The sequence below is a fragment of the Cherax quadricarinatus genome, chromosome 5, assembly GCF_038502225.1.
Source record: "Cherax quadricarinatus isolate ZL_2023a chromosome 5, ASM3850222v1, whole genome shotgun sequence".
Taxonomy (NCBI): domain Eukaryota; kingdom Metazoa; phylum Arthropoda; class Malacostraca; order Decapoda; family Parastacidae; genus Cherax; species Cherax quadricarinatus.
In genome coordinates this window covers 5699325-5725324 of record NC_091296.1, presented here as the reverse complement: position 1 = coordinate 5725324, position 26000 = coordinate 5699325, and the positions used below count along the sequence as shown (strand labels likewise).

The 26000-nt window shown below is 39.0% G+C and overlaps 1 protein-coding gene across 5 annotated transcripts in view; it reads left to right on the top strand.

Annotated features, from left to right (window-relative positions):
- Positions 1–24946, top strand: part of LOC128684942 (circadian locomoter output cycles protein kaput) — a 136833-nt gene extending 111887 nt beyond the window's left edge. For 3 of the 5 annotated variants that reach the window (XM_070099497.1, XM_070099505.1, XM_070099509.1), the window contains 6 exons: positions 8015–8232; positions 9742–9934; positions 10438–10652; positions 13918–14094; positions 16129–16392; positions 24007–24946. In XM_070099497.1, coding sequence (XP_069955598.1) covers positions 8015–8232; positions 9742–9934; positions 10438–10652; positions 13918–14094; positions 16129–16392; positions 24007–24147 — 1208 coding nt within the window. In that variant the 3' untranslated portion in view covers positions 24148–24946. Of the gene's footprint in view, positions 1–8014; positions 8233–9741; positions 9935–10437; positions 10653–13917; positions 14095–15883; positions 15972–16128; positions 16393–24006 lie in introns of those variants that run through there. The other 2 variants (XM_070099501.1, XM_070099511.1) reach the window with 2 other exon arrangements.
- The last annotated feature ends 1054 nt before the right edge of the window (positions 24947–26000 follow it).

Genomic DNA, 26000 nt, shown 5'->3' with positions numbered 1-26000 from the left:
AGGGAGGGAGAGGGAGGGAGAGAGGAAGAGGGAGGGAGGGAGGAAGAGGGAGGGAGGGAGGAAGAGGGAGGGAGAGGGAGGGAGGGAGGGAGGGAGAGGGAGGGAGAGGGAGGGAGGGAGGGAGAGGGAGGGAGTGAGAGGGAGGGAGGGAGAGGGAGGGAGGGAGGGAGAGGGAGGGAGGGAGGGAGAGTGAGTGAGTGAGTGAGTGAGTGAGTGAGTGAGTGAGTGAGTGAGTGAGTGAGTGAGTGAGTGTTGTGTTGTGTTGTGTTGTGTTGTGTTGTGTTGTGTTGTGTTGTGTTGTTATACTGGTCCCACAAGCGAGACATCAAGTATCACATCATGTGTACAGCATCTTCACTGGAGAGTAGCAAAACTGTTTTTGACTCCTATAATATGCAACTGTTTACTAACCTTTTGATACTTTAGCAGTCGTTCTTATCTTTCAAGTTTTTAAAGATGTAGATTTGCTTAATGGTACAATAAATTATCCATTGTTGACAAGAATATAATTGAATCATTGTTTTCAAAAAAAGCATTTTCAAATATAAATATATCCTTGTATTATAAAAATTTTGATTCATTTATAATTAACAATCTACTGTACAACTATGAAATAATTACCATCGTACTGCACAACTATGATATACTCCTTAGTGTTAAGTAGTCTGTAAGCCAATAATGTTAAGTTGGCCCATAATGCCAGGCATAATAGAGGTTCTCTTTGTATTGCAACCCACTATTGTAAATACAAAATCTCATGCAAAGACATAAAATAAATAAATAAATAAATAAATAAATAAATAAAACATTAATGCATACACTGCATTCACTTTTTTTTTTGACACACAAGCTCTCTCCAACCAAACTAGGGTGACCTGACAAAGAAACACTTTCACCATCATTCACACTATCACTGTTTTGATTATATGAAATATTTTTACACAGTATTAATAATCCATTGATTATAATTTCATTATACAAGTTTGGTATTCCTGATCAGTTCAATAAATGTGTTGCAATATAGGACACTGTGTACTAGTCATGTTTGTGTTTGTTCAACACAATACAGTATTCTGTTTTTAAATATTTTTTCTTGCGAGTAAAATAAATTATATAATGATTCCTTAACTCCATCTTTATTTCTTCTCTTAATTTTTTGTTTTAACACATCAGCCATTTCCCACCAAGACAGGGCAACTCAAAAAAGAAAGAAAAAACTTTTGTCATCATTCAACACTTTAACCATTACTCATATATAATCACTGTCTTTGCAGGGGCACCCAGATATGACAGTTCAGATGTCCCTCCAAACTGCTAATATTCCAAACACCTCTTTAACCCCTTGAGGGTCTGTGCCGTAGATCTATGGCTTTACGTTGAGGGTCCAAACCGTAGATCTACGTCATGAGCTCAGCTCACTCTGATAAGTTGTGAGTGGTAAAGTTGGGCCTAGATATGAGAGAATACATACATGTGGTATGTGTGCACCACATAAAACAAATCCTTCAGTACACAGTGCATGAGAAAAAAAATCTGAGACTGTAATTTTTGATTAAAACAGCAACTTTGCAGTGTTTTTTCGTATGGTTTTTATAGTTGTATTTGCGATTTCTTGGTCTCATTTGATAGAATGGAAGATATATTACAGAAATAGAGATGATGTTGATTGGTTTTAGTACTGAAAATGGCTTGAAACTGAGCTCAAAATAGCGGAAATGTTAAATTTTTGCCGTTCAAGAGTAAACAAATGACCTCACACATCTAATACATGCCAGCTGGTGGGTCTAATATACATTCACAAATGTGCTGATATTATTTATACAATTATTACAATATTGCATGACAGAAATCTTCTATTTTTTGGTTTGAATAAAAATTCATTATGTGAATTAAAAATGAAAATGGAATTCATTTGTAAAGCCTAAAAACATAACTAATGAACAGAGGAAATGTTAGTTTAGTGCCAGGAAAGCCTGCATTGTTTATTCTGACCCTATTTTGAAATTGGAATATTTTGAACTTTGCACTAAATTGGCCAAATTACCAATTTCCAATCATTTTATTTTATAGTTGAAACAGTTAAGTTGGCGATTTCTTGTGCTCAATCGATAGAATAGAAGTAATACTAGTGAAATACCTAAGAATTTGGTTGACTGGAATAATGTAATTGGCGTAAAATGGGAGTCAAAGTCAGCAAAATCGCCATTGCGTAAATATCGCTGACGCATCAAAATTCGCGAGAGCATAATTTCGTCAATTTTCCATTAAATTTCATACTTTTTGTTTTATTACCTTCAGAAAAAGATTCTCTACCGTTTCATAAGAAAAAATAAAATTATTTTTTGAAAATTCTTGGACACTGGTGCACACTTTGAAATTTGGCCTTTGGACCCTGAAAGGGTTACAGTCCAGGCATTGTACTACCCATTTTTAGAACTCAATTCCAGCTAACCAGTTTCCCTGAATCCCTGCACAAAATATTACCCTGCTCACACTCCAACTGCTTGTAAGGTTCCAAAAACCATTCATCTCCATTCACTCCTCTTAATCTATCTTTCAACACACCGGCCGTATCCCACCAAGGCGGGGTGGCCCAAAAGGAAAAACGAAAGTGTCTCCTTTTACATTTAGTAATATATACAGGAGAAGAGGTTACTAGCCCCTTGCTCCTGGCATTTTAGCTGCCTCTTAAAACATGCATGACTTACGGAGGAAGAATTCTGTTCCACTTCCCCATGGAGATAAGAGGAAATAAACAAGAATAAGAACTAGAAAGAAAATAGAAGAAAACCCAGAGGGGTGTGTATATATGTGCTTGTACATGTATGTGTAGTGTGACCTAAGTGTAAGTAGAAGTAGCAAGACATGCCTGAAATCTTGCATGTTCATGAGACAGAAAAAAGGACACCAGCAATCCTACCATCATATAAAACAATTACAGGCTTTCGTATTACACTCACTTGGCAGGACGGTAGTACCTCCCTGGGTGGTTGCTGTCTACCAACCTACTACCTAGGACTCCTTTTTTTTTTTTTTTTTTTTTTTTTTTCCACCAAGTCGGCCGTCTTCCACCAAGGCAGGGTGACCCAAAAAGAAAGAAAATCCCCAAAAAGAAAATACTTTCATCATCATTCAACACTTTCACCTCACTCACACATAATCACTGTTTTTGCAAAGGTGCTCAGAACACAACAGTATAAAGAACACAACGTATAAAGATACATAACATATCCCTCCAAACAGCTAATATCCCGAACTCCTCCTTTAGAGTGCAGGCATTGTACTACCCATTTCCAGGACTCAAGTCCGGCTATATAAAAATAACCGGTTTCCCTGAATCCCTTCACTAAATATTACCCTGTTTATGCTCCAGTAGATCGTCAGGTCCCAAATACCATTCGTCTCCATTCGCTCTTATTGAACACGCTCATGCACGCCTGCTGGAAGTCCAAGCCCCTCGCCCACAAATCCTCCCTTACCCCTTCCTTCCAACCTTTTCGAGGACGACCCCTACCCCGCCTTCCTTCTACAGATTTAAATGCTCTCCATGTCATTCTACTTTGATCCATTCTCTCTAAATGATCAAACCACCTCAACAACCCCTCTTTGGCCCTCTGACTAATACTTTTATTAACTCCACACCTTCTCCTAATTTCCCACTCTGAATTTTCTGCATAATATTTACACCACACATTGCCCTTAGACAGGACATCTCCACTGCCTCCAACTGCCTCCTCGCTGCTGCATTCACAACCCAAGCTTCACACCCATATCAGAGTGTTGGTACTACTATACTTTCATACATTCCCTTCTTTGCCTCCATAGATAATGTTTTTTGACTCCACATATACCTCAACTCTAAGTGGTAGGTTGGTAGACAGCAACCTCCCAGGGAGGTACTACCGTCCTGCCAAGTGAGTGTAAAACTGAAGCCTGGAATTGTTTTACAAGATGGTAGGATTGCTGGTGTCTTTTTTTTCCTGTCTCATACACATGCAAGATTTCAGGTATGTCTTGCTACTTCTACTTACACTTAGGTCACACTACACATATATGTACAAGCATATATATACACACCCCCTTGGGTTTTCTTCTATTTCTTTCTAGTTCTTGTTCTTGTTTATTTCCTCTTACCTCCATGGGGAAGTGGAACAGAATTCTTCCTCCATAAGCCATGCGTGTTGTAAGAGGCGACTAAAATGCCGAGAGCAAGGGGCTAGTAACCCTTTCTCCTGTATATATTACTAAATGTAAAAGGAGAAACTTTCGTTTTTCCTTTTGGGCCACCCCGCCTTGGTGGGATACGGCCGGTGTGTTGAAAGAAGAAAGATATACCTCAACGCACCACTCACCTTTTTTCCCTCATCAATTCTATGATTAACCTCATCCTTCATAAATCCATCTGCCGACATGTCAACTCCCAAGTATCTGAAAACATTCATTTCTTCCATACTCCTCCTCCCCAATTTGATATCCAATTTTTCTTTATCTACATCATTTGATACCCTCATCACCTTACTCTTTTCTATGTTCACTTTCAACTTTCTACCTTTACACACACTCCCAAACTCATCCACTAACCTTTGCAATTTTTCTTTAGAATCTCCCATAAGCACAGTATCATCAGCAAAAGGTAACTGTGTCAATTCCCATTTTGTATTTGATGCCCCATAATTTAATCCCACCCCTCTCCTGAACACCCTAGTATTTACTTCTTTTACAACCCCATCTATATATATATTAAACAACCATGGTGACATTACACATCCCTGTCTAAGACCTACTTTTACCGGGAAGTAGTCTCCCTCTCTTCTACACACCCTAACCTGAGTCTCACTATCCTCATAAAAACTCTTTACAGCATTTAATAACTTACCACCTATTCCATATACTTGCAACATCTGCCACATTGCTCCCCTATCCACTCTATCATATGCCTTTTCTAAATCCATAAATGCAATGAAAACTTCCCTACCTTTATCTAAATACTGTTCACATATATGCTTCAATGTCAACACTTGATCTACACATCCCCTACCCACTCTGAAGCCTCCTTGCTCATCCACAATCTTACATTCTGTCTTACCTCTAATTCTTTCAATAATAACCGTACCGTACACTTTTCCTGGTATATTCAGTAAACTTATTCCCCTATAATTTTTACAATTTTGTCCCCCTTCCCTTTATATAAAGGGACTATACATGCTCTCCTCCAATCCCTAGGTACCTTCCCCTCTTTCATACATTTATTAAACAAAAGTACCAACCACTCCAACACTATATCCCCCCCTGCTTTTAACATTTCTGTCATGATCCCATCAGTTCCAGCTGCTTTACCCCCTTTCATTCTACATAATGCCTCACGTACCTCCCCCACACTTACATTCTGCTTTTCTTCACTCCTAAAAGATGGTATACCTCCCTGGCCAGTGCATGAAATTACCGCCTCCCTTTTTTCATCGACATTTAAAAAGTTCCTCAAAATATTCTCGCCATCTACCTAATACCTCCCTCTCTTAATGTATTGAAATATTTAATTGTGTAGTTCAAGAAATTTTAACCAATAAATGGTAAATTTTAGTTATTGTAATTGTTTTCTGATATTGGAAGGGCTACGAGCATGCCTTTAATGCAACATTTGGAACATCTTATAATAATAATAATGGTTTTTCATGGATTACAGGAGGGCCCCACTTATACGGCTGGTTAGGTTCCAGGCTACCGCCGTAAAGCGGAAACCGCCGTAAAGTGGAACACCCTTTTTTTCCACTTACAAATGCATACAAACACTAGATAACAAGTTTACACTAACATATATTAAGTTAGCAATAGAACCAGGCATCAAAAAAACAATAAAAAAGTACAATACACACATAGTGCACTCATTACTTACCTTAAAATATTTATAGTCTTAATCTATTGTGAGACAAGTAGTATTTATTGTAAGAAATCAAGTGTGGTATGTATGGTAGTCAGCCAGGTTACCATACCAGGCCACCCCACCCACACATACAATTCTATGATATTTAAGCATCCCAGAGCGATAAAATGTATATACAGTTCACTCATTACTTACCTTAAAATATAGGGTGAGATGAGTAGTATTTATTGTAAAAAATCAAGTGTGGTATGTATGGTAGTCAGCCAGGCTACCATACCAGGCCAACCCACCTACACATAATATTCTATTACATTTAAGCATCCCAGAGCGATAAAATGTATATACAGTTCACTCATTACTTACCTTAAAATATTTGTAGTCTTAATGTAGGGTCAGGAGTAAGTAAATGAGATAAAACGAATAAATGAGAGAGAGAAAGAATGAGTGCATGAGAGAGGACAGGCGCAGAGTTATGTAAACAAACCAGGCGAAGGTAAGTTTTGTAAACGAAGTGTACACGTCTGGTTTGTGTACAAGTTACATTGTGTACAGGTTGTCTCTACATTGATACGGTAGAATAAATAAAGTAGAACACTCTCTTCTCATGTAACATCATTTTGAGAAGAAATGATGCTCTGAGTGAAGGCAATGGAAATAAGTCACTCTGACTTTTTTGGGTTATCCTAGGTTCTCTACACATATGTTGTTATGTATGATAATCTATGTAACTGTATTTGTGTATACCTGAATAAACTTACTTACTTACATACGAAAGGAATAATTTTCTACAGTTACCCCCAGTAACACATTTTCTCTTATGTTAGATTAGAGAAAATGTTATTCTTGGCGTCACTTGTACAAGTTACCTGGCTACCACATCTCATATTTATGTTTATTTATTCTATTGTGGGGTGTATTTATCATCTTTTTATGTTATGTATCGTGTTTATTATATAATTTTGAAAAAAATATAATGGATGGATTAATGAAAATGTGTATATTAACGTAATATACAACATTTAATGAGACTCGGTGATTATTATTATTATTATTATTATTATTATTATTATTATTATTATTATTATTATCATTTCTAATATGGCGTCACTTGTGCAAGTCGTCTGCTACCACTTCTCATATTTATGTTTATTCTGTTGTGGGGTGTATTTATCATCTTTTTATGTTATGTATCGTGTTTATTATATAATTTTGAAAAAAATATCATAGATGGATTAATGAAAATGTGTATTTAACGTAATATACGACATTTAAATGAGACTCGATGATTATTATAATCATTACTAATATGACGTCTGGAGACATAAGACACTCTTACTGATTTTAATGTGTACCTGCATGCCAGCACAGTATGTAAGTTTATTTAAGTACAGGTATACATAAGTATAATTATCAGAGTATATATAAAATATCTGGAGTTTATCTGGAGAGAGTTCCGGGGGTCAACGCCCCCGCGGCCCGGTCTGTGACCAGGCCTCCTTAGGTCAGTGTCCCAGGATGCGACCCACACCAGTCGACTAACACCCAGGTACCCATTTTACTGATGGGGAACATAGACAACAGGTGGAAAGAAACACGTCCAATGTTTCTACTCTGGCTGGGAATCGAACCCAGGCCCTCACCGTGTGAAGCGAGAGCGTTAACCACCAGGCCACCAGAGCCCTTGAAATAACTTTTAAAAACATTTGAAATTTTGGAGTTTCCAGACAAAATGGAGAGACTTAGTGCTTACTGAGCTCACGAAGAATGTAAACAAACAGGGTGGGGCACGGTGACCGTATTAGAAAGTCAGGTGGGGGGAGCCGTATAGCGAGTTTTGGTCATAATTTGAAATGACCATATTAGTGGAACGCCGTAAAGTGAAACGCCGTAAAGCGGGGCCCTCCTGTATTATGTTTTTGAACAACTAAGTTGGAACACAAAGAAAATTGTATTGTAAACAAGAGCAGTCTCTTTTCCAGCATTAGATTAGGACAGGTGTCAAAATATGGAGATTATATTGCATTCTTGTCTTCACATTGTCTGAAATATATGTATACAGTACACATTAATGTAAATTTATCTGTAAAAGCTCTAAAATTAATTTAATGATTGTTAATATTGCCTGCTTAATAGAGTCTAGTCAATACAGTGGTGGTAGCAGCTTGAGTGATGGTGGATCGAGTACCAAACGACTGCGATTGCAACATGCAATGCAGAAGCAACAGCAGCAACAACAGCAGCAACATGAACAGAAGCCATCACAGTTACTTATAGACGATCTCGCTCCTCCTGTCTCCCCGTGCTCAGACGTTTCTGTCACCTCACATGTCTCTCATGGCTCCATACAGCAGGTTAGAACTAACCTTTGGCTTTTCCTTTCATTTGATTATATTTCTAATTATTGTATATGAATTAATGAATGTTTTCTAAATGATATAGGATAGAGGATATAGGATAGAGGATATAGGATAGAGGATATAGGATATTGATATAGGATATTGGAGAGAGGGGGTAAAGGAGGTTTTGTGGGCGAGGGGCTTGGACTTCTAGCAAGCGTGCATGAACGTGTTAGATAGGAGTGAATGGAGACGAATGGTACTTGGGACCTGACAATCTGTTGGAGTGTGAGCAGGGTAATATTTAGTGAAGGGATTCAGGGAAACTGGTTATTTTCATATAGTCGGACTTGAGTCCTGGAAATGGGAAGTACAATGCCTGCACTTTAAAGGAGGGGTTTGGGATATTGGCAGTTTGGAGGGATATGTTGTGTATCTTTTTATGTATATGCTTCTAAACTGTTGTATCCTGAGCACATCTGCAAAACAGTGATAATGTGTGAGTGTGGTGAAAGTGTTGAATGATGAAAGTATTTTCTTTTTGGGGATTTTCTTTCTTTTTTGGGTCACCCTGCCTCAGTGGGAGACGGCCGACTTGTTGAAAAAAAAAAAATTTTAAAAACACAAAGTTAAGCTTCTCTCCCAGTTAAATATTGTCTTGCTCTTGTGTCCTTATATATAGGAGAATAATAATGTAATATTTTGTATTTTGTAATAAAATTGTGCATACCATAGTACATTAATAAATTTTTTGACATAGCTGTTTCCCACCAAGGCAGTGGAGACCCAAAGTAGGAAAATACATTCACTATCACAAAATCCTTAACTGTCTTTCTGGAAAAGCACAGACATAACATTTCTAATGAGCCATCAAAGAATGACATATACGTGCTTTTAACATGTACGATATTTAGATATCTGGGAGTCAATGTCACGGCAGATGAGTAACACTTTTACATGGGCACAAGGAAGGTGCTAGAGGCAACAGAGATGTCAGGTTTGAAATCAGTGTGTGGTATGAGTATTGTGAAGAGAGTTCAGAGCATAGAAATTAGAAGACATTTAGAGAGGAGGAGTAAAACAGGTTGATCAAGAGGGTGCATAAATCTGGGGTGGAAAGGAGGAGGAATATGGGTTATTTCAAGAAGGGTTGGAGGGAGGATGGGTAAGGGAAGTTTTGAGTGGTAGATGCTTGGGCATCCAAAAGGCTTTTGTGAGTGTACAAGATCAGATTGAGTACAGATAAGTGATTTTTATGGCTTGATGTGCTACTGGAATGCAGGGGAAACTGGTTATCCATACTTGAATCCTGGAGGTGGAAAGTACAGTACCTGCACTCTATAGTAGCTAAGAGGGTTGTTTGAATTTTGATGTCCATGTGTGTATTTTATATTGGACAGTTTTACTGTATATTATATAAACTGTCCATTGCCTATGTTTGTTATAGGCTTTTCCTGCCTAGAATATTCAGTGTTAAAATACAGGATAGGAAATAAATTAAATGTTTTTTAAACTACTTCTTAGGAAAGCAATGTACACTACAGTTCAAAATCTGTGAATAAGGAACGATACTACCGTAAGATAGAGTTTCCTCCTGAGGTGTCACGTTCTTTATCATCACGGCTCTCTGGTTCCTGCGAGGAAGAGAAGAAGGAAGACCACTTTCTTCACATGATGGTTATGTCACCCTCGGGCAGTGCCAGCTCACATACTTCAGGTGAGTCAGTCGTTTATAAGGCATAACCTAGCCTCATTTCACTACCTTAATTTTCTTATGGCATTCCCAACACCAATTTTCTTAATAGGTCCCAGCATCAGTTTTCTTATGAGGTCCCAGCATCAATTTTCTTATGAGATTCCCAACATCAATTTCTTACAAGGTCCCATCATTTTTTTAACATTTCCTATAAATTAACACATGCTATTTTTTTTTGTGTGTTAGTCGAGTTGCTAGTAGGTTAGGTTTTATGGCCGGTGTTATACTTTATAATGCATTATAAAAAAGTCACACCCTGATAACAGGTCAGGACAAACCCCATGTTTTCTAGGTTTGTCCTCCATTCTGTAGGTTAGTTGAAAATAATGACTTACATTAGTATTATATCTTATCATTTTCACTAGTTAAGTAAATTTTAAGAAATAAAGCTCAAATAAGTTATATTACTATTGTAGTACTGTATTAGGTTTAAGGAACAAGGCCTAAATAATGGTTTGTTACAGGCGGTGGTTATGGAGTGGAGCAGCAGTACCTAGGGTGCAGTAATGGTGCACCACAGTATGTGGCTGGGGCAGACACTGCTGCAGCTACTGCAGCAGTGTGTAGTACAGCAGCTCAGGTGGTGCAGATAGCTGCTGTTCCATTCTCTCCTGTCATACCTCTCAACCCTGTGGTGACAAACCTTTCTGTACAGCTGCCACCTGTACCAACAACTGAGGTGATAAATGTATTAGATTAATTCACAATTGTCTTTTTTTTTAGACAAATTTAATTAGTTTTAAGCTCTGTGGTGCTGTATATTTAGAATTCACTTATTGAAAGAATGGAATCAGTTCAGCATTTTTATTTCAGAATGGAGTTAGACCTTCAGTGACAGTAATTTAATACAGCCTCTCCTCACTTAACGACCAAGTTCCATTCCTATTGTAGGTCGGTAAGCGAATTGGTCATTAAACAAGGAGCATACTGTACTGGTAGTGGGTTTGTGTCAACCATCTTTAGATATTTTTTTAATGTCATCTTTGCACCATCTATAACATTTTTAGTATATTTTTAAATGTTTATACAGTAGTGTAATTTTTTTTTTTTTTTCCAACAAGTCGGTCGTCTCCCACCGAGGCAGGGTGACCCAAAAAAAGAAAGAAAATCCCCAAAAAGAAAATACTTTCATCATCATTCAACACTTTCACCACACTCACACATTATCACTGCTTTTGCAGAGGTGCTCAGAATACAACAGCTTAGAAGCATATACGTATGAAGATACACAACATATCCCTCCAAACTGCCAATATCCCAAACCCCTCCTTTAAAGTGCAGGCATTGTACTTCCCATTTCCAGGACTCAAGTCCGACTATATGAAAATAACCGGTTTCCCTGAATCCCTTCACTAAATATTACCCTGCTCACACTCCAACAGATCGTCATGTCCCAAGTACCATTCGTCTCCATTCACTCCTATCTAACACGCTCATGCATGCTTGCTGGAAGTCCAAGCCCCTCGCCCACAAAACCTCCTTTACCCCCTCTTTCCCACCCTTTCGAGGACGACCCCTACCCCTCTTTCCTTCCCCTATAGATTTATATGCTTTCCATGTCATTCTACTTTGATCCATTCTCTCTAAATGACCAAACCACCTCAACAACCCCTCTTCTGCCCTCTGACTAATGCTTTTATTAACTCCACACCTTCTCCTAATTTCCACACTCCGAATTTTCTGCATAATATTTACACCACACATTGCCCTTAGACAGGACATCTCCACTGCCTCCAACCGTCTCCTCGCTGCTGCATTTACCACCCAAGCTTCACATCCATATAAGAGTGTTGGTACTACTATACTTTCATACATTCCCTTCTTTGCCTCCATAGATAACGTTTTTTGACTCCACATATACCTCAACGCACCACTCACCTTTTTTCCCTCATCAATTCTATGATTAACCTCATCCTTCACAAATCCATCTGCCGACACTTCAACTCCCAAGTATCTGAAAACATTCACTTCTTCCATACTCCTCCTCCCCAATTTGATATCCAATTTTTCTTTATCTAAATCATTTGATACCCTCATCACCTTGCTCTTTTCTATGTTCACTTTCAACTTTCTACCTTTACACACATTCTCAAACTCATCCACTAACCTTTGCAATTTTTCTTTAGAATCTCCCATAAGCACAGTATCATCAGCAAAAAGTAACTGTGTCAATTCCCATTTTGAATTTGATTCCCCATAATTTAATCCCACCCCTCTCCCGAACACCCTAGCATTTACTTCTTTTACAACCCCATCTATAAATATATTAAACAACCATGGTGACATTACACATCCCTGTCTAAGACCTACTTTTACCGGGAAGTATTCTCCCTCTCTTCTACATACCCTAACCTGAGCCTCACTATCCTCATAAAAGCTCTTTACAGCATTTAGTGTATACTGTAATAAACAGAATAGAGGAAATCAGTTCTAATATACATTACTTAGGTTTGCATACTAGTAGGAGAGCTGGTTGTAACTCCAAGTGGTCAGTAAACAAGTATGTCACTAAGTGAGGAGAGGCTGTAGAGTTAAATCTTCACTGGTAGTAATTCAATGGAGTTTAACCTATTTATTCCAGAGAGGTGAGCATATCTCTGATTTGCAAGTGTTTTATCTTCTCTAAGAAATTTGTTATCTAACCTGTTAGAGGTAGTAGTAATTACTGTACTGTTACAGTATTCTGGTAACTCTTGCATTCCTGTCATTTCACTGAGTAATAAAAAATGACTTAGCAAAAGACAGTAATTGCATCTCTGACTTTATAAAAGATTTTCTGAGATAAACTGTGAGGTTACATTATTTAATATTACATTGTTGTTCTCTTGAAGTTGAATCCACATTTATGTTGGGTTGAATCCCAGTGGTGCACTACGAAAAGTGGTGAAGAAAAGACCTTTTTGTGAATATCCTTCTATTGGCAATTTTAATTTCTTAAAATCTTTACCTAGTCATGTAGAGGAGGAGGAGGAGGAGGAGGAGGAGGTATGTACATTGCCTACACCCTGAAGGAGGAGCAGTGGAGATATAGCAGTTCAAAGGGTCATCTGAACTGTGATATAAACATGATTCTGGTAAGATAGTGATTGAATAAATGATGATGAAAGCGATTCCTCTTTTTTGGGTTACCTTACTTCAGTGGGAACAGAATGGTGTGTTATATACAGGTCCACATCCCTTTATCCAAAACCCTTGGGGCCAGTATTGTTTTGAATTTCAGCCTTTTTCAAATTTCAGAATGATTCTCAACGCCACCATGTGGTGGCATGACCCAGCACTGAAATGACTGATGCTCCACACTCCACGAAAAAAACTTTGGTTTTCGGAACTTTTCAGATTTCAGAATTCTGGATAAAGGGATGTGGACCTGTACTGGTAAGAGAGAAAAATGTGAGGTGTGGGATGTAATTGGAGTGTGATGAATCGTAGGTCTGTGGAGTATTTCAGGAGGTCCAGTGGACTAGTTCAGCATGATGAAATGTAGAGGAATTAGGGCCAACATACCATCCAGACACCAGACAGCATCTCTTCATAATAGTCCCGTGAGCCTCCTGCAGTGCTCCACATATCCACAATTCATCATGATCTTATGATTTCCACTCGCCTCATATTTTCCTCTCCTACCAGTATACAGTATATGCATTGTGTAAGCAATTTTATGGTTTGTATAACTTGATAAAGATCTTAGCAGATCAAAATGTCTCACTAAAATCCCCTTCTGCAAATGTCTTTTCTTCACCATGTTTATATAAATATTGTCTTATTTGCAAAATTCACTGGTAAGACAGATCTAAAAGGTCTTTGCTATCACTTTTTTTAAACATTAGCATAATATTTGTTATTTTTGTCTACTAATTTTTTTTTTTCAAATCACTAGAGTTGAAATAAGGAGTATTTTCCTCTTGATGTATTTACAACATACCCTGTATCTCTAACTCTGGCAGGGTCTTCGGCAGTCCCTGGTATTAAGTCCTGACCAGAAGCAACTTCAAGACCAGCTAAGAAGGAAACATGCAGAATTAAAACAGCAAATTTTGCGGCAGCAGGAAGAGCTACGGCAAGTTAACGACCAACTCATTATGGCTCAGTATGGCAGCTTAAGTGTACAACAGGTTTATAAGGTATACTGACTTGGTTATTAACATTTGCTGTTATGCTCAATAATAACCCACATGGAGACAGAAACTCAGAAGATTAATTGATCTGTATATTTTGACCCCTTCTGGGATCCTCTTCAGCAGATAATCTGTTGAATAGGATCCTCAAAGGGGTTGATACATCAATTAATCTCCTGATTTACTGTCTCCACATGGGTTATTATTGAGTATTGACAAGTGTTCATTACTCTTTGGATATTCATTTGCTGTTATATGTAAACATACCTCGTGGTATATGTAGAGGAGTTCTAGTCTAGATTTATGATGATCAAGGTAAGATTTGGAATCTTTATTTGTAGGGTGAATAAGAGAGCAGTGTTATAGGTATTGCAAATGTATTGACTAAGTAGTAGTAGTGTATAGTGATGGTGATACATGAAGTGTATAGTGATGGTGATACATGAAGCATATAGTGATGGTGATATATGACACATCAAGTGGTGATTTATGAAGCATATAGTGATGGTAATATATGAAGCATATAGTGATGGTGATGCTGAAAGTATTTCTTTTTCAGGTCACCCTACCTCAGTGGGAAATGGCCAGTGTTAAAAAAAATAAGTGAGACCCATTACAGTTGCTTTTTACCAATGACAATGTACTTTTTGGAGACTGAAGAAAAGTTGCAAAAGTTGGTGCAGGAATTTTAGTGTGTGTGTAAAAGAAGGAAATTTAAAGTGAACATAGGGAAGAGCAAGGTGAAAGTAACAGAGATCTAGACAATGAAAGATTGGATATTAGATTGGTGAGAGGAAGTATGGAGTAATAAAGGAAGTAAATGTGTTCAGATATTTGGAGGAAGATCTGTTGGCAAATGGACTTATGAAAGACAAGGTGAATCATAGAATAGAAGAAAGTAGGTGGTGCATTAAGGCATCTGTGGAGAAAAGGAACGTTTTTCATTGAGGAAGAATGGGGAATGTACCAGAGTATAGCGATACCAACACTTTTTTTTTTTAACACGTCGGCTGTCTCCCACCGAGGCAGATGACCCAAAAAGAAACTTTCACCATCATTCACACATAATTGCTGTCTTTGCAGAGGTGCTCAGATATGACAATTTAGATGCCACTCCAAATACCCATACAGCTTACTAAAAATAAAAAGAAGAAAACCTTTAACACTGTTGTATTGGTGTGAAACATGGGTTTTAAACATTGCAGCAAGGAGGAGGCTGGAGGCATTGGAGATATTATGTTTGAAGGTTAAATATGGTGTGAATAACATGCAGAGAATTCAGAGTATGGTTTCAGTTCACCTTGTAATCCAGTGTAAAAGTGTTCAAGTGAATTTCCATTAAAACTTTTTTTAATACTCTGGCCATCTCCCACTCAGGTAGTTTAACCTGAAAATACTTTCACTGTCTTTCACTCTTGTCAGAAATGTGTTGATATTACACTTCAGATGCCCCTCCCAACTGTAACATTCCAACCCATCTTTCATAGTGCAGGTACTGTGCTTCCCACCTCCATATCTATTTCCAAATAGCCTGTTTTAACTATGGTAGTAACAAACCGCTAGTTAAGATGTCTCTGCATGCATTTATAAAGAATTAACCACAAGGTGCATCATAAGTTTAAAAAATCACCTTTTTTATTGTGATTTAAGAATTTCAGCAATCACAGTGTAGCATCCTAACTGTAAGATACAGATATCTGTAGAAGAGGCTGTGTTTCCTCTACTTTACTGAACAGAAGAGCTGCCTGTGACTTTAAAAATTAGCATTTCTTACAAATCTTTAATCACACAACAGGTGAGGTTCTAACCCATGGCCAGGGAATCATAAGAATATAAGAAAGAAGGAACACTGCAGCGGACCTACTTACTCATGCGGGTCAGTAGGTCCATGTCACCCCCTAAAATTGACTGGTCTGTGAGTTTTATTACTCTCATGGGTTTGAGCCCTACTTGGTTTGTAATTTTTTGTTTTGAAATTTTGTTTTTAAAATTTTGTGAGTCTTGAATATGTTTATTGTAATAGTATTGTCTTTGTATTAGGGAGGACTGCAGTACACTACTACTAGCTCGACTGGTGGCTTTCAGAGTAGTATAGCAGTGGGCTCCAGTGTTGGGGGAGTCTTAGGTGTGGGCACCAGCAGCATTCCAGTGTCTGCAGCACTTCATCCAGCCACTGGTACAGTCACCCTGGCAACTGGTACTCTGGCAGGGGCATCATCATCCATAGTTCAGCCAGTAGCTATCACGTCACCACCCTCACTTCAGTCGCCTACAATCACTGTATCCACTTTGAATCCTGCACAAGTGAGTTTGCATAAACTTGCACTTGTCTTTTAATGCATATTGGCTTTTTAAAATAATTGGTTTTGCTTAAGTTCTGTACCACACAAAATGAACCATTACTGTAGTCCCTCAGCATCTACAAGAGATACATTCCTCAAGACACTTGCAGAGAGGAAACTCATGGATCCTCAGTGTTTATTTTCTTTAATGTAATAGGGGGGGGGGAGTATAGACCTCAGTGTTCTGTCTTTCTTTTTCTACTATTTTGGAATGTTTATTTGTATCATTTTTGGGTTATTTCTGTAGTTGTATGGTTTAAATTTCCATGTTATAAGTGGTATGTTTGATTTACAATTCTCTAATAGGAAAGGCACTGTATACTGTACTAGAATTTTTTCAAGAAAAGCTTCTTCAGGTATATTATTATACTCATAACCAAGTGCTAAAACCATAAGGGTCATACAGCTCTCCAGTTATAACATGGACATTTATGGGAAAGATTGTTTCTCCTAATGCAGAATATCTAGAACACATCCTGGTCATTAACCCTTTCAAGGTCCATCCCGTTGATCTACGGCTTCACGTTGAGTGTCCAAACCGTAGATCTACGCCAAAATTCTAGCGCCGTCAAATTTAGCGCAAAAGCGCTCATAGGCCTACATGTGAGAGAACGGGTCTGCGCTATAAACAAAAAATCTAGGCGCCCGCATAGCATTGTGGGAACGCCGGCTCAGTTACCCTTGTTCACCGTGCCTCGTCGCAAGTCAGCTCTCTCACTCCACGGAAAATTGGGACTCTCCTCTTCCTATCTGATAGTTCTGACACTGATGGAAGTGGAGATGAAGACGAATTCTACGGCTTTGATCAGTTAGTGACCGAAAAGAATGACCAGGATATCGATAATACAGTGGACCCCCGCATAACGATGGCATCGCATAGCGATTTTTCCGCATAACGATTACTTTTATCGCAAAATTTTTGCCCCGCATACCGATTAAAAACCCGCATACCGATTTTCGTCCGAGACGCGTCCAATGTGCCCTCAGCCAGCCTCACATGTGCCGCTCCGTCCCATTGTTTACCAGCCAGCCTCCGCGGTAACATCCAAGCATACACTCGGAATATTTCGTATTATTACAGTATTTTCGGTGCTGTTTCTGGAAAATAAGTGACCATGGGCCCCAAGAAAGCTTCTAGTGCCAACCCTACACCTCAAAGGGTAAGAATTACTATAGAGATGAAGAAAGAGATAATTGATAAGTATGAAAGTGGAGTGCGTATAGCCGACCTAGTCAAGCTGTACAAGAAACCCCAATCAACCATCGCTACTATTGTGGGCACCAGAAAGACAATCAAGGAAGCTGTTCTTGCCAAAGGTTCAACTGTGTTTTCGAAACAAAGATCGCAATTGATGGAAGATGTTGAGAGACTCTTATTGGTGTGGATAAATGAAAAACAGATAGCAGGAGATAGCGTCTCTCAAGCGATCATATGTGAAAAGGCTAGGAAGTTGCATGACGATTTAATTAAAAAAATGCCTGCAACTAGTGATGATGTGAGTGAATTTAAGGCCAGCAAAGGTTGGTTTGAGAGATTTAAGAAGCGTAGTGGCATCCATAGTGTGATAAGGCATGGTGAGGCTGCCAGTTCGGACCACAAAGCGGCTGAAAAATATGTGCAGGAATTCAAGGAGTACATAGAAACTGAAGGACTGAAACCTGAACAAGTGTTTAATTGTGATGAAACAGGCCTGTTCTGGAAGAAAATGCCAAGCAGGACCTACATTACTCAGGAGGAAAAGGCACTCCCAGGACATAAGCCTATGAAAGACAGGCTTACTTTGTTGATGTGTGCCAATGCTACTGGTGATTGCAAAGTGAAGCCTTTATTAGTGTATCACTCTGAAACTCCCAGAGCGTTCAGGCAAAAGAATGTCCTCAAGGATAATTTGTGTGTGCTGTGGAGGGCAAACAGTAAGGCATGGGTCACTAGGGAATTTTTCTATAACTGGTTACACCATGCATTTGCCCCCAATGTGAAAAATTACCTAACTGAAAAGAAATTAGAACTTAAGTGCCTCCTGGTGTTAGACAATGCCCCTGGTCATCCTACAGACGTGGCAGAGCGACTTTATGGGGACATGAGCTTCATTAAGGTGAAGTTTTTGCCTCCTAATACCACTCCTCTCCTATAGCCCATGGACCAGCAGGTTATTTCCAACTTCAAGAAACTGTACACAAAAGCTCTGTTTGAAAGGTGCTTTGTAATGACCTCAGAAACTCAACTGACTCTAAGAGAGTTTTGGAGAGATCACTTTAATATCCTCAATTGTGTAAACCTTATAGGTAAGGCTTGGGAGGAAGTGACAAAGAGGACCTTGAACTCTGCTTGGAAGAAACTGTGGCCAGAATGTGTAGACAAAAGGGATTTTGAAGGGTTTGAGGCTAACCCTGAGAATCCTGTGCCAGTTGAGGAATCCATTGTGGCATTGGGAAAGTCCTTGGGGTTGGAGGTTAGTGGGGAGGATGTGGAAGAGTTGGTGGAGGAGGACAATGAAGAACTAACCACTGATGAGCTGCTAGATCAACTTCAACAGCAAGAGGCCACACCTGAGGAAATTGCTTCGGAGGAGGGGAGAGAGAAATTGAAGAAGTTGCCTACTTCAAAGATTAAGGAAATCTGTGCAAAGTGGCTTGAAGTGCAAACCTTCATGGATGAAAATCACCCTCACACAACTATTGCAAGCCGTGCTGGTGATTATTACACTGACAATGTTGTGAAACACTTTAGGCAAGTCATAAAGGAACGAGAGGTACAGGCCACTATGGACAGATATCTTGTGCGAAAGAAGTCCAGTGACTCTGAAGCTGGCCCTAGTGGCATTAAAAGAAGAAGGGAAGTAACCCCAGAAAAGGACTTACTACCTCAAGTCCTAATGGAAGGGGATTCCCCTTCTAAACACTAACACACTCTCTCCCCTCCTCCCATCCCATCAATCATCACCAGATCTTCAATAAAAGTAAGTGTCATTTAATTGTGCATGCCTTTTTCAGTTTGTGTGTATTAAAATTAACATTTCATGTGGTAAAAAAAATTTTTTTTCATACTTTTGGGCGTCTTGCACGGATTAATTTTATTTCCATTATTTCTTAGGGGAAAATTCATTCGCATAACGATTATTTCGCATAACGATGAGCCCTCTTGCACGGATTAAAATCGTTAACCGGGGGTCCACTGTACCTCTGGTGTGGGCACTCGTGACTCACGGTCGGTTGTTCCTCAACGCAAGAGAAAACTAATATTTTCGCGTGGCCAGGCCTCTGACTTCAGTAATGATGATGATAGTGACGTGGATTGTGATTTTATTGCGCTCGACGATCATTCGAGTAGTGATAGTGAGGAATCATATTCACCAGTGAAGCGTCGGTATGTTCGCTGCTGCATGCGCTCGGGTAGTGTACCCTATGCTGTGCCCAGGGGATGGAGTACATCCCGGAGTACATCCTGGAGTACATCCCGGAGTATATCCCGGAGTATATCCCGGAGTATATCCCGGAGTACATCCCGGAGTACATCCCGTGGCCCTACACCAGTTTTAGGTAGTGATAGTGAGGATGATGTGGCTACACTTGGCATGGATAGACCACAGGCATCAGTGGATGGTGTTAGTGGTGATGGTAGTGGCACCGCCATGCATGACTCACCAGCCCAGGGTGGGACCCACGCTGCTGACTCATCAGTTCAAGGACAAAGCGGAGCGTCAGCCACCAGCCCACCACAACCACAACCACCCGCACAACCAGCCTATGATGTCCAGTATCCACCAGCAAACCGTATGTGGGATTGGCAGCAAAATCCCAATTTTGTTCCCAAGCCTCACCACTTTGATGACTCTCAAAGTGGAATTCTACCTACTTGTCTCCTTGGAACTATGGCCAATGAACTGGAATTCTTTGAATTATTCTTTGACCAGCCATTGATGGAAACTATTGTCAGGGAAAGTAATAAGTATTTTGAGTACACCATGGCAAATACGATCATATCACCACAGTCAAGACTACACAGGTGGAAAGAGACGACTGTTGCAGAAATGTATTTGCTTTTTGCAACAATAATGCTTATGCCTAATGTCTATAAGCATAATATAAAAGCATACTGGTCCACAGATCGGCTAATTTCTACCCCGGTCTTCAGTGAAATCATACCAGTGAACAGGTTTATCTTACTCTTACGTATGTTGCACTTCTCTGACAAACCAGGCCTGACAGAAGTGACAGGTTATACAAGATTAGAAATGTTTTCATGTATCTCAAACAAAAGTTCAGCATATACTTTTATCCATTCAAGAATCTTGTAATTGATGAGTCTTTGATTTTGTTCAAAGGTAGACTGTCATTCAAGCAGTATATACCGAACAAGAGGAAAAGCTTTGGTATAAAACTGTTTGTACTCTGTGACTGTGACAGTGGCCTGGTGTTGGATATTGTTGTATACACGGGAAGTAAAACATTGAAAGATACCAAGATGTTATTGGGTATCTCAGGTGACGTAGTGAGAAACATGATGGCACCTTATCTTGGTAAGGGGCATACATTATATACCGATAACTGGTACACAAGCCCATTACTCAGTGATTTCATGCGAGTGAACAAGACAGATGTGTGTGGCACAGTGCGTTCTAATCGTAAACATATGTCCAGGCTCAACGCAGGTGCTCGTGGTGATGACGTGCAGGTGTTTACTGCCAATGACATCATGGCATTACGGTGGCATGACAAACGAGATGTCACATTGTTGACAACCATTCACCGTAATGAAATGCAAGACTGTGGCAAAGTTGATCGAGTGACTAATGAACGTATTCGAAAACCAGTGACAGTGATTGATTATACACAAAACATGCGCTTGGTTGACAAATGTGACATGCAGATTGGTTTTGTTGACTGTGTTCGTAAGAGTTACAAGTGGTACATGAAACTTTTCTTCCATCTCATGGACATTTCTATGCTCAATGCATATAATATGTACCAAATAAAGATTGGCAACAGACCACCGTATGGTGAATTTTGTTTGTCTGTTGTCAGACAACTCATAATGAAGTACCAGGTAAGAACACCTGCTATACAACAAGGTCCTCGAATTACTCAGGATATACCCAAGCGTTTGAGGAGGGAAGGTGATCATTTCATAATACAACTTCCTTCAACTCAGAAGAAATTTGCTCAGAAGAGATGCATCGTCTGTGCACAAACAAAACGACGGCAACAAAGACGCAAAGACACTCGGTTTATGTGTGAGGAATGTAAGGTGCCTCTGTGCATGGTGCCTTGTTTCAAGGAGTTCCACAAGCTCCAGCAGTTCTAAAACCATGTCCAGTGATTGTAAATATGTAAATATATGATAGAACATTAGTATTATACAAGATTTGTGCATGTTTATTGTAATAAACAACAGTGGTAAACAATAATGTGATAATAACTTTAGTGCGGTTATTGTGTTCAATACAGTGAGTTTATATATATACATTATATACAGTATTGGTCTCTCAGGACCCAAATGTTAGTAGGAATAGAAAAAAATTGTTAAAGAAAAGAAAAAAACTTTAAAAAACGCTAAATAATGTAATGCGCGTAAGTGGAATTCGTCGATGTTGCCGCCACAACATCATTTTTGACAAACTTCTTGGCACTGTATCTCAGTAAGTACTGATCAGAATTTTTTTTTTGTCTTATTACCTTCACAAAAATATACTCTAATTCTGTAAGAAAAAATAATTTTTTTTTTTTTTTTTTTCAAAATTTCTTGGACACTGGAGCACCACTTCAGATTTTGGCCTTGGACCCTGAAGGGGTTAAGAACAAGATGTATAAACAGAATAACAAAATTCTCTCAGAGACAATCTCATGGGTACTGTAGGAAATACATGCAGAGAAATAAATGCTTCTCTCTATAGATAATGTACAGTATTAGCCTCAGTTCAGAGTAAAACATTATTTACATTTTGTATTTCTAATAGCTTGAGCAAAGGGCTAGTGATCCATTTTCTTGTATATATTACTAAATTTCAAAGGAGAAACTTTCATTTTTTCTTTTGGGCCACCCTGCCTCAGTGGGATATGGCTGATTTGTTGAAAGATGATGATGATTTCCACTAGCTGTAATAATTCATATAATACAAGTGATAGTTGAGCTCATTTCTGTAATAAAGGGAGTCCTCCAAAGGAGGGGTTTGCGATATTGGCAGTTTGGAGGGACATCTTAAGCTAATGTGTCTGAGCGCCTCTGCAAAGACAGTGATTATGTATGAGTGATAGTGAAAGTGTTGAATGATGATGAAGTTTTTTCTTTGTTTTTGGGTCACCCTGCCTCGGTGGGAAACGGCCAATGTGTTAATAAAAAAAAAATATATATATGTATAATATTCCAGCAAGCATGCATGAGCATATTTGATAGGAGTGAATGGAGACAAATGGTTTTTAATACTTGATGTGCTGTTGGAGTGTGAGCAAAGTAACATTTATGAAGGGATTCAGGGAAACCGGCAGGCCGGACTTGAGTCCTGGAGATGGGAAGTACACTCTGAAGGAGGGGTGTTAATGTTGCAGTTTTATAACTAGTGTAAAGCACCCCTCTGGCAAGACAGTGATGGAGTGAATGATGATGAAAGTTTTTCTTTTTCGGGCCACCCTGCCTTGGTGGGAATCGGCCGATGTGTTAATAAATAAAAAAAAAAATATATACAGTATGTGTGTGTGTGTGTATATATATATATATATATATATATATATATATATATATAATATATATATATATATATATATATATATATATATATATGTATATATATGTATATATATATTTATATGGGTGTGAAGCGTGGGTGATGAATGTTGCAGCGAGGAGAAGGCTGGAGGCGGTGGAGATGTCATGTCTGAGGGCAATGTGTGGTGTGAATATAATGCAGAGAATTCGTAGTTTGGAAGTTAGGAGGAGGTGCGGGATTACCAAAACTGTTGTCCAGAGGGCTGAGGAAGGGTTGTTGAGGTGGTTCGGACATGTAGAGAGAATGGAGCGAAACAGAATGACTTCAAGAGTGTATCAGTCTGTAGTGGAAGGAAGGCGGGGTAGGGGTCGGCATAGGAAAGGTTGGAGGGAGGGGGTAAAGGAGGTTGTGTGTGCGAGGGGCTTGGACTTCCAGCGGGCATGCGTGAGCGTGTTTGATAGGAGTGAATGGAGAGAAAAGTTTTGGAGTGAGATTAACAAGTTAAGGAAGCCTAGAGAACAAATGGATTTGTCAGTTAAAAATAGGAGAGGAGAGTTATTAAATGGAGAGTTAGATGTATTGGGAAGATGGAAGGAATATTTTGAGGAATTGTTAAATGTTGAAGATAGGGAAGCTGTGATTTCGTGTATAGGGCAAGGAGGAATAACATCTTGTAGGAGTGAGGAAGAGCCAGTTGTGAGTGTGGGGGAAGTTTGTGAGGCAGTAGGTAAAATGAAAGGGGGTAAGGCAGCCGGGATTGATGGGATAAAGACAGAAATGTTAAAAGCAGGTGGGAGACGGCCTACTTGTTGAAAAAAAATATATATATATATATTTGTGTTTGTATATTGTCATTGTTTTGACTTCCTCAGGTAAGCATTCAGGGTGTTAACACTCAGGGAGTGGCTGTGCCCTATCAGTTGTCCCACCAACAGGCTCAAATGCTATTTGCTCAAGCTGGAGGTGCTGGCCAGGCTCACATTCAATCTCAACAGCACCAAGCCAACAAGTAACTCACTGCTGCAGTGGCTGCCGTCTTGTCACCAGCTTCCGTCCACCACTCTCATCGCAGCTCATGTTGATGACCATCCTCAAGCCAAAGTCAAAATTTCTGCCATTAGATTTAAAGGTCATCTCAGGTCATAGGTCATACTGCCAAATCAACACAATTCTTTTCCAACTAAGTTACTTGAAAACAATTTAGTAGAACTGGAGAGTAGGTCCATCACAAATGCTTCAGCATCATCAAAGTTTTATTTGTAAACTATTTTTGCAGTCGGCTCTAGTTATTGATGTACTGTAGTGTATTAATATTTGTGTACCAAGCATACTCTCTATTACTGTTTCCATCTCCCTGTAAGTGACCTCAGGGTCAGCCAACTGCACTTTAGTTTTCTCATATCATTATGTTGATTTTATCACTTCAAAAAGCAAAGGCATACAGTTACAAGTGGCCATTTTTTAAGAGATAATCTCTACAAGTTCAAGCTAGTTAGAGGTTAGCACTAACATTTACAAGGTGAGCTAGAACACTGTGGCCAAGTGATAAGCATTGGCGAATATGTGCAGCAGGGGCTGAAGGGTGTGCGGTGGATATTGTTGTAGGTACATTTACTTCTGTGAAATACTGATGTCAGCTTTCATGTTGAAGATATAATGCAGTTATTGCCAGTGTTTTATCTTGCAGACATCCCTAATATACAAAGACTGAGGCGTTATTTTACAGTGTGGGTTTTTGACCATGAATGTACTGATGTAAATATTCAAACCATTAATCTATTATTTTTATATCTAATAAAAAATGATGTAAATGCTGAGTCATTCTGTTGATACCTGGGCTAACAGTATAATATTGATATCACCATTATATATGATACTAACCATTATAATTATTTCATTCATCAACACCTACATGGAACATGTAGGATTATCAAGATATTTTATTAAGTAGACATTGTTAGACCTCATGTGTGAAGCTGCTGAACACTAGTGGCTCAACCATTTACTGATAACTTGACATATCTAACAGTGTTACAAGTGAGCAACTCGTTATTATATGCAAGAAAACACTAAACTCTTCTAGGTTATTCAGTGATGCTGAGCAAGTATAAATAGTGTTACATTATACATTGGTACCTTTTGAAGGGCTCTTGATCTCAGGAATTGGAGCCCCTTCCCCTCCTCGAATCAAACCTGATTACATACGTTGCATTTTCCAGATGCTGTACAAACCCAATGCGTCTAGTGATAAAACTGCAGAGTCCTCAAGGATAATAAAGTTATTGCAAGCATACTACTAGAAAAATTAAGAACATTTGTAGGAAACTTTTATTAGTAAGAATAATGAGAGAGTCACACATGTGTACAATCAGAGTACATGCAGTGCCTCTGTGTTGTGTAGTAGTACATGTAGTGTCTGTTGTGTAGTAGTACTTTAATAAGTTTAATCTAAACCTTCAGAAACTTTAAAAACATGGGAATTTTCAGGGGCTGTGCTGATGATTACGTATACTTTTTTTGTATATTACAGAAAATACTGATGAGGATGGTGCGTCATTGAAAGACTGGATCAGATTGGAGGGAGATTATTATTATTATAATCAAAAAGAAGCGCTAAGCCACAAGGACTATACAGCGCTGCAGGGTAGGAAGGAAGCGAGGGCATCAGGTGGCAAAAGGGAGATGGATGAGCAACAGGTTACGGATAACAGCGGGGCAGTGGATGGTGAAAGGGTAAAGGGCAGCAAGAGACTGAACCAGAAAGGGCTGAGGGGAGTGCGAAAAGTATCATCAGAGTTTGTGGAGTAAATCAGTCGTTGTCAAGAAGTCAATGAGAGAGTCAGGATTAAAGGAGGGTCCATCAGCA